Source organism: Macrosteles quadrilineatus, unplaced genomic scaffold, assembly GCF_028750875.1.
Source record: "Macrosteles quadrilineatus isolate MER2022 unplaced genomic scaffold, UCM_ALF_1.0 Scaffold_9__3_contigs__length_116548681, whole genome shotgun sequence".
NCBI lineage: Eukaryota > Metazoa > Arthropoda > Insecta > Hemiptera > Cicadellidae > Macrosteles > Macrosteles quadrilineatus.
The window spans coordinates 103,502,769-103,512,931 of NW_026542602.1; the positions used below are offsets into that span (position 1 = coordinate 103,502,769).

The following is a 10,163-nucleotide window of genomic DNA, read 5'->3' on the forward strand; positions in this document are numbered from 1 at the left end:
ATGAGCTGGGCCCAGCGAGGCCCCCCACCCCTCGAAAATCCAGTTGTCGCCACAATTGGATCAGCTGATGTATATGTGCCAACCCTCAATTTCCTAGGTAATTGTCGGCCATGTGTGAACAGGTCCGCGTTCAACTGGACTGGCCTACGACAATTCCAAAACCTTGTGATGCCAATTGGCAAAGACAATTGTCTCGCCAACTGGCATCGTGTAAATCCGATAAAGGTAGGAGAGATGGTGCATTGGACATGAGTTTTCATCTATGTTGGAAATGTCAATGAGAGTTAATGAGTTAACCCTAGATCTGGCGGTCATTTTATTCACCAGTGGCGGGTATATTTTGGCGCTTTTGTAGTGGTATCATATATTTTGCCACAAAAAATTTATTTGTGAATATAAGTACACACATATATATATTTTCTATTTCAGTGATGAATTTAGAATATAATAATATAAAAATATTATTTTCCTAGCAATGCGTTTAGGCGTAGTAGCAAAAGGTTTGCAAATTTTTGGATTATGCAAATTAGAAATTTCAAAAGCAACCCACAAGAAAACCACAAAATAATTCTTTTACACATTTTATCTAAATGTAAAGTTTGTGTGAAATATGATTCCCTACGTAGAAATATCAATGTTTTTTAAATACTCATAAAAATAAAATTATAAAAAAATAAATTCTTCATAAATATTTTCTTTTTTGAAAAACTACCAAATTTCTTTTTGTCACGTAGGAAATAATAGAATGTATCAACAAAAAATGAAATGATACTGTACAATAGGTAATAAAAAGATCTTTCTGAAAATATATAGTTATATTTAGTTGAATTCTAAAATGTCGGAGAAATTTACGTCGGAATGTAAAATTTTGAAGATTTTTTTACAAAAACATAATATTTATGACATATTTAAAAACAAATAAAATTTTTACAATCAACCTTATAGATTCACAGGGAATTGTAGGGAATTTATTGTAGTTTCAGAATATGTACTAATATTGTATACAATTTAATGGACAATCACCAAAAACAGCTGTTTTTGTAGTCAGGTGACCAAAACTTTCCACCGCCAAAATCTATTTTGAACTCTCTAGTTTTTCAAACTACCGTTTCTCGCTACATAATACTCACTCAATAATGTTTTATGCATGAAAATGAATCCTCAGAATCTCATCTTTCTAATAGTATAAGATTTATTGCGTTTTAAAACTGTTTTCATATTTTAATAATAGAAAAACCCGACCCATGTCATCTTGGTCTATAATCGACCAGCGCCACTGAGAACTCACGTTTTAGTGGTCGAAAATCGACCAGCGCCAGATAGAGGGTTAATGAGCTAATTTTATTCAAATGAGGCAGCCCTTGATCAGCTGACCAACCGGTCCAGATTGTGATTGGTTGAACACCTTGACAACGGACAAAGCAACCAGCATTCTGTGACTGTGGAGAAAGTCTCAAATTGGGTGTAGGCAAACTGCTCGCCCTTGGCTGGTGCGCCAGATAGGCCGTGGTGCGAAATGTTGACCTTGACTGTACTCTTTTCTTACATAACCTAATCCCCTAATCACTTTGTGCTGCGTGTTGTATACATTTTATTTATATTTACTGAACAATTGAGATTCAGACTAGTTAAGAGTTAAATTGTATAATAAAATGTAAGTAATCATTTGAAATACAACATATTTTAAATAAAGCACTTACCACTAACCCATTCATATCATTTATCGAAACACTATTAATCATTTGAAATACAACATATTTTAAATAAAGCACTTACCACTAACCCATTCATATCATTTATCGAAACACTATTCCACAAATTATCTTTAGAAAGTAAATGTCATGAAAAATTAAACACCATTAAAGTTATACCTCTAGGGGAATTAACATAAAGCGCGTTATCAAATTTGAGTTTCTTTTGAGTTCAAAGTTGAAGATCCAATGAAAACATTGGTATTCCCAACATAACCCTCAGACCTAGTAGTTGAACTCAGAAAACATGACTTGCACGCCAAAACACATTAAGGCTACGGTAGTGATTCATACTTTGGTTTCACAAAGCGTGTTAGGATTAGGTTTATGTAAGGTAAGAAAGAGTACAGTCACCTTTGGAGCCCCCTAGCTCCCTTAGCTCCACCCCCAGTGATCAGTACTTTTAGTATGTTTTTTTTAAGGACCCTTCCCCGACAACTACTGAATTTGGCTTATAAATGTGTTTTTCTGCTAAAAAGTTGCCTGGACTAAAGTAGACAGTTCAATCTTTGACTATTGATACTATTCTTTAGTATCCAATAGCCAATGGTTCAATCTTCTTCATGTGAAATGTCACAGGTCCCACTAGCCCACATGTAAAAGAATAACTAACTCTCAACAGTACTGTTTGAATATTAACTTAAACTAATTGCAAGGACCAACACATTTTACATGGTAAAAACTAAAAAGTTGACCATTACATAATTCACTGTACATGATATGAAAAATTAAATATTTTCTTCTAGAGTCAAGTTGAAGCAGCTTTGTAGGATAGGCCTACATTGTTTGTCACTCATGGCAATTTGTAAGATATTAATATACTAATTGAACACAAAAGGACTAATGCTAACTCAAATTAGGCCTAATGATTTCAAAGAATGTAAATAAACTCCCATTTACGTTAGGTCTACATTAATTTTATTTTCTTAAATTTAACAAGTAATAATTTATCCTATTTTTCAATTGGCGATCTTTTGATGAAGATCTTTTACTTTTGACCGGTTGCAAGTTTGTAGAAGGAAAAAAGACTGGCACCAACTCCGAAGACACCAAGGCCCATTGTGAACCTGTAAACGATTGAATCCACTACACCTGAAAAATAAAACACAAATATACCAAAGCAGCACTTTTTCTAAGTTTTATACTAATCGCACCTAGCTCGATTTTAAATCACGTACCGGTAATTTAACACGTTCTCTACCGACCATCACACTACTCTGTAACTGAGGGATGAATATAGTTGGTAGCTAATGTGTTAACACGTTCCCTACCGACCGTTACACTCCTCTGTAACAGAGGGATGAGTATAGTTGGTAGCTAATGTGTTAATATTATTATTATGGGTCTATTAAATATTAGGCATTCAAGAAAAACATAATTGTTTACATTTTGATCAGCTGCATAATTTAATTGCTGTTATTTATTTTTCAATTCAATGAAACGCATTGCGTACATTTATTTACTATTTGAGTTTATGTAAACATAACCCCCAAGACGGATCGTGTTAGTATGGTTGTATCTTAAGTTTGTGTATTTATCGTTGTTTTGTGTCGCTATGACCGATCGTATTAGCAAGATTGTAACATAAATTTGTGCACTTATCGTTGTTTTGTGTAGGTAGCTATAATTTGTTTATTTGTTGTTTTTTTTCTTTTAAACGCCTCCGACGCGACGACAACGAAACATAGACAGGAGGCGTAATCGTGATAACGACCGCAGCTACAGAACAGTGGTGCGTAATAGGCGCCTCATCACAGTCAGCACCTGACCCTGGACAATCTCAATATATCTCAATAGGTTACAAATGCGCCTTAACCCCAAAAAGACTTTTCGTTCTCAATTGGGCGAATTGGCCCTCTATCAATGACCTGTGTTGCCTGTACAGCTAAGCATTTTGAGAAGGAAAAACCCGGCTGGAATGCTTTAGGTTTATCGATAACGAAGATAAACATGGTCTAAGTTACACACCAGTAATCTTTAAGTTGACTTTTAAACTCATTGTAAATATGACTGCTCTTCGTTTTGAAATAACTCCTGTAATACTTTGCAATCGCTCGAATTCCAGCAACATGTACACTAGTAAACATTATCACAGATATTTTCACCTAACCTTGCACTTGGGCTTGGCACCCAAATGTCACCATCATCTTCCATGATCGCAGCAATATCCTACATATCTTCATAGGTCACGGGAATATTATATCCTCTTCCGTGACCGTGGAAAAATCATTAATATTCATCAATAATGATATTAATGATATTAATCATTAATATCATTATCATTGTTACAGAAACATTATCATCGTCTACCGAGATAGCAACCAAACCCAGTACATCTCCTGCTGTCGTGAGATTGGGTTAGGGAACATCTCCTGCATTGACGGAATTAAACCATTTTTCCGCAATCGCAGCAAAATCATAAATGTATCTCGCGGAATCCTAAATATATTTCTCTACCTTTCTTAAGATGAACAGGAACTCCATCTTCTTTCTGGAACAATTCCTGTTTTACTTTTAACTCCTTGTAGCCAGGATGGACAACATCAGCTTGTCTGCGAGCTGTGGTGGAGAATTGGCGGGTAACAAAGGGAACAAGCTTCCTGCAGCTCATCTAAAATAATAAAAAAACCTTATTGAACACCCATTTTTGGTAGTTTTGACAAAAGATGGGTAAATATTTGTACATTGGACGAACGAGGGTCGTTCTTTAAGCAAGAGCTGTTTGTGTGTATAGCTTCTCTGATCACGTGGCAACCAGGCTCCTTGCCACTTACTGGCATAATTTGTGAACAGAACACCGCCACTAGCAGTTCTGTAGCTGATGTGTACTGTGTACACTTTGCTGTGTTTATACACAATTATTTTGAATGATTGAATCTACCGCCGCATGTGAGATAAGGTCAGTGTTATGTTTTTTTAATGCAAGAAACATATTGGCTGCAGACAATCATCGCCACATGACTAAAGTTCATGGCCCTTAACTTATACAATGTTGGAGTGTAAAGTTCAGAAATGGGTTTGGGATTTTAAAATGGCCGTGAAAATAGGCTAGCCTATCCATTTATGATATGCGTTTTGCTTTTTGTGGGTTTCTAGACTTCCAACTGAAGATCTCAAAAGAAAAAGTTTTTCACAACCATTTTTATAATTACCATAATCTAAGTTATTTCTGCACTTACACACTCATTGCACTAAGGCCATCCATAACCTTCAGTCATATAGTCAGGACCAGTATCTATCAGATATTTTTCTTGTAGTCAAAAGTTGTATCATTTACCTTATCTCACATGCGGCAAGAGATTCAGTTATTTTAAAAACCTTTTAAACATACAGTGAAGCATACACATCAACTACAGAACTGCAAATTAAATAGCACTATTCTCTTCTTAAATAATGCCATTAAGCAGTAAGGAGCCTCATTTCAACATACACATCAACTACGGAGATCGTCCTTCCCCCCAAAAAACTACCCTTGCATCTTGAAATCCAAATCATGATACTTACCTACATAACACAGAGAAGCTACAATAAGTTTTACGCTATGGAAATCCAAAGTTGATCAATACTTAGAAAAAAAAACTTATTTAATACGCAAGCAGGTTTTTTGTGACAATTACTCCTCCGAAACTACTGAACCGATTGCCATGTTTTTGGTGTCATTGGAAAGAGCGTAGGCCTAACTTGAAGTTGTGCAGGAAACTTTCTTTTTAGGGAAATAATTAGGGAGTGTAGGGATGTTGCGATACTATCGATACCAGTAGGTATCGATACTTTTATTGTGATACTGCTGGTATCATATCGGTATCGGTTGATCCGATATTTACTTGGTATCGATACCAAGAGGCCAGTATCGTATCGTAAGTATCGGAAGGTAATTTCTGACAAATCTGAGTAAAATGGCCACGCTCGTGCCTTCTGAGCGGTTATTTTCCAAGGCTGGAGCAACAGTGACCCAAAAAAGAAACAAACTTTAACCCAATTAAATATTTTTTTTATCTAGCTTGTCTGATATGTGGTTTGAGTAAATTATGATTCACTATCCATAGAACTTTACATAACTATAAGTAAAACCATTGACTATATATATACCTACAGACGTATATTTAGTCAATGATACAACTTAAGGGTTTAGTTGCAGAGTTATTTTTGTTACAAGTCAATGTTAACAACGTTGTGTAAGGCAAATAAAATGAAAACATGGACTATTTAACATCAAATAAACTAAAAAGATGGCACTTAAAGTTATTTAACTAAAAAACTTTTTTTAGGCTGATGGTAAACACGAATGTGTTACGTTGGTAATTTAATAACACTGTCTATTGAAAAGATAAATTATATAGGCCTAGAACTTAAGGTAAGCTTAGGCCTACTTGAACTTATACTTGAAGGTAAAATTGAAAACAATGGTTGGCTATGTTTGGTTAATTTTATCAATGTTTTACATATTTAGGTAGTTTTTAGCAGCTTGAATTCGAATCCTATATTGGCTGCACTGTATTGGAACGAGTGAACTTTAATCGAAGATCAGTGAATCAGAATATGACGTCACTGGTATCGAATGGATACGATACTAAAGGTATTGATACTTTAGTTCCGATACTGAGCCGGTATCGATACCAAATATCGGAAAGACAGTGGTATCGCAACATCCCTAAGGGAGTGAGGCCCTGGGGCCGTTTAAAGTTTTGTATTTCTCCATAAGAATACCATCATTGTTATGAAACAACAGCTGTTGTCAGAAATTAAAAGTGAGAAGAAGAACATATGTTAATTGTATACATTATATAAAATATTTTACACAACTATGTGGTAAGTTGCGAATTTTTAACAATTTATTTTTCTCTATTATTTAGGTGAGGGGAGCGAGCTGGTGTAGTGGTTAGAGCGCGGGACTTCAGTCCCTGAGGTCCCGGGTTCGATCCCCGCCAAGTCACCAATGGATTTTATCTAAGTGATAATGCCGCAACCCCTAGGTCTAGCAATATCAATAGCAATCTGAAATAATGTGAAAAACAATCCCAGGCTCGTGCCTAGCGTCCTAGGAAAAAAAAAAAAAATATTTAGGTGAAGTGGTAGTACATAATGGCTATGCTAGATGTGTAATACTATAGTATACCGTAAATTTAAAGAAGCAAATTTTATCAAACTGTGTCCTCCCCCAAAACGCAGAGCTCGAGTATGACTGCAATAAGCATTTTACGTCAACCCCGTACGAAGGACGGGTACTCTGCAAGTCTATATATAAAACAAGTCGTGTTAGTTACACCAAGAACGGCTGGACCGATTTTAATGATTTTTGATTCGTCTTTGTCTCGATTAACATGTAGGTAAATTCAGTTTTATATTTAACCTTAGGGCTTAGCCGCATTGAACTGTAAATACAATTTGACAGTTCAAAGAGCAGAGGTTAAGAGGTACAAGTTCTGCTCCCAAGATTCTTAAGTTGTATGAATATGAGAATATAGAAGGTTTGTTGGTATATTTTTATGGAAACAGATGGATCATTACAAAGTAGCCTATACATGTTTTGTAATTATTTTGGTACCGGTAGCTATTTGTCAACAAATTTGAACTGATTAACACGTCAAGTTTGGATTAAAATTTAAGTTAAACTAGATGGTTGTTTTTAAAACTAAAATGAAAAAAATTGATTTTTAAACATTTAGGCTAGGTGACTATTGACACTATTATTTGTTCTTGTTCTTCTCATTCAATTTGCAACAAACTAAATTTCAATTATGTATACTAAAATTTTTTGTACAGGTAGCCCATACTTATATTTTTTTCTACCTATTAGATTAGAATAGAATAGAATAGAAAAGTGCTTTATTAAATACATATTATGTACAGTACATGATAATGCCGCAACCCCTAGGTCTAGCCTGAAGTAATGTGAAAAAAAATCCCAGGCTCGTGCCTAGCGTCCTTAGGACAAAAAAAAGTACATGAAATGAATACGATAGTTTGATACATAGTGCACATACAACACTGCTGTGCACTTACGGCCATCTGCTGGGTTGGCATAGTTTCCATTCAATATTTTCTTGTTATTTTAATATTTTCTTCTATTATTTACCGGTACTTAGGATACTAAAAACATAATTGAAGTCTAATCTTTGTATGCTAATTGTAAAATCTAAAGCCTTTTTAACTGTATTTCATGAATAGTTTCGATTGAGTGGCCTAATGAAATTAATTGAAATTAAATTAAAAACAAGTTTTTAGCCTAAAACTCAGATATTTCTAACAATTTGGAGGAAATCATAGGACCCGTTTTTGAAATCATTGTGCGCAAATGTTACTGATATTATAGTATAGAAGGGTGGCGTCGTCCTGTAATCCAGCTACTAGGAGGTCACGAATTTTGGATATTTATAGGCATGCACTATGGATGCGATACTCCCTGGTGTGGATTAACGTCCGCACGAGTGAGTAATACGACTATCCGCAGTACTATCCTGATAATTAGACCAATTCGTATATACCAAGGCAAAAATGTGGTTCAGATTCCATTATAAACTGTATAGGTCTCTTAGTTGCCATTAGCTGTATGGGCTATTAATTAACAGCTGTGTCTAAGGAATGTCGGCCTAAGTCACTACAAGAAAGACTACAAGATCGCACCACTCATCCTACACTCATCTCCATTCATACTTGGCTTGAAACCTAGGTACTTTGTTTGGTCACCATTCAATAAGAAAGTATTTTAAAGAAAGTATTAAGGCTACAATGAACTAAAGAACAAGTAAAAATAAGAACAGTTAGTGTTATGTATTATATGTTGTTGAATTTTCTCATTTTACTTTTATTCTTATTATTATAATTTGTGTAGCCTAGTATTATACAAATTGATAAAATTTGTGTCCTGATTTACGATAATAGGGGTTGGCTTTCTTAAAAAATGTATTACAAGTTTTTTCCGTTTCATTTTGCTTAAACTGTGCTTAAAATTTTTACATAATGAGCTGCAGGTAATGATTCCTGACAAAAGTTCAGTAGGTAGGGTACAACATAGGCCTATATATTTTGTGTGAAATCATTATAAATTGTTTTATGGGTAAATCCAAACTTTCTGGACTTTCCTTTTAACCCATTGGTGCCGACTTACAAGCGTTACTCGTTACTCGTACGGCCGCTGCAGGCCCGGCGGCCGACTTACGAGTGCCGCTCGTGTCACCGCTAGGCAGCACCATTAGTTATTTAGTTATTATTATTTTTCGCCCTTTTTGTTTCTTCTTACTATTATAATGTTTATAAATATCTTGCTTCTTGATTTGCGTATTTACTCATTTATTTTAGCGAATAACAAACAATTTTGTGTTGCCATGGAAACCACATATCACCAAAAATCAGCTGCGGTAAGGTAAACAAATATTTTTTTTTAAATGTTATTACTTATAAAAGTACACAACTTTTGATTTTTCTACGTAGGGAATCGATTGAACATTATAATAGTAGTGTTATTTGGTGTCTGGATTAATCTTGGAATTTTTACATCAAGTTTACTTTCAAAATATTGTTTTTAAAATTTTTATTTTTATAATCTTTATATAATATATATATTTTTTAGTTTAGAACTTTGACTATCCAATTACCACTTTTCTGTAGACAATTTTACTGTGAACAAAATGGTGAAAGAATTATTAATTTATTACCTAAGGTTTTCTTTCTATAGCAGTTAGAATAAAAGTCTACAAATTCGGTAAAATTAATTGCCGCCAGAGGGTGCTGCAGGTAGCGCATTAATTCCTTCCCCAGTGGGTTAAACCCTTCTAAACCATTCCTAAGATTCCAATAAACAATAAAATACCTTCAAAACATTTTTTTGTGGCGCGGAAAACAAAGCAAATTGAGAAAATATACGTTCCTACTTTTCAAGGCGCGGAGCAAATCGCACGCAAAGGAACAAGGAGCGGATTGATTCGGACCGGTGACTACGGTACTTAACTTAGGCCTACTCGTAATTTAAGTGATCATTAATTTATTATGATTTTTTATGTTATTTATGTTTTGATTAATAAAACTGTTCTAAACTAACACCTAACCAAACTTGCTGTTGGTTTCATGAATCGGTTTCATAAGAGAAAAGGCATATGGGCAAGTCAGGATGGGCTTATTGAGGATTCGTGACTACATTAAGTCCTTTGAAGGTAGGTTAGATTAAGTAAGTTAAAGTGTAGGTTGTAGGCGATCGGGTTGTTTATTGAGGTTACATTCATGTCGTTTTTTATCTTTTGGAATGAGTTATCAAACGACGAGAACATTTAAAAAATGCTTGAATTTTTTTTATTGTCTCGTCATTAACTAACTATTACAAAAGATAAAAAAACAACATAGGTGTAACTTCAATAAAACCCGATCCCCTATAACGTACACTTTACCGTCTTCTTAATCCAACCTAACTTTAAAACA

General features: G+C 34.6%; 1 protein-coding gene across 1 annotated transcript; it reads right to left on the reverse strand.

The window, feature by feature from the left end:
• Positions 1–2,646: 2,646 nt before the first annotated feature.
• Positions 2,647–8,944, reverse strand: LOC129003696 (cytochrome c oxidase subunit 7A, mitochondrial). Its single transcript, XM_054431995.1, has 4 exons — positions 8,860–8,944; positions 4,526–4,593; positions 4,209–4,362; positions 2,647–2,843 (listed from the first exon to the last, which is right to left on the reverse strand). The coding sequence occupies exons 1-4, from the start codon at positions 8,942–8,944 to the stop codon at positions 2,740–2,742; spliced, it is 411 nt and encodes a 136-aa protein (XP_054287970.1). The 3' UTR covers positions 2,647–2,739.
• Between the last annotated feature and the right edge of the window lie 1,219 nt (positions 8,945–10,163).

Bases quoted from the DNA above. Each gene is read 5' to 3' on its own strand.
- LOC129003696 (XM_054431995.1), bottom strand. From the start codon at position 8,944: ATGGTGCTGCCTAGCGGTGACACGAGCGGCACTCGTAAGTCGGCCGCC. The intron at 4,594-8,859 runs GTAAGTCGGCAC...GTATAAACACAG, and splicing joins ACGAGTAACGAGTAACGCTT to CAAAGTGTACACAGTACACA. The intron at 4,363-4,525 runs GTAAGTGGCAAG...TTATTATTTTAG, and splicing joins TCTGTTCACAAATTATGCCA to ATGAGCTGCAGGAAGCTTGT.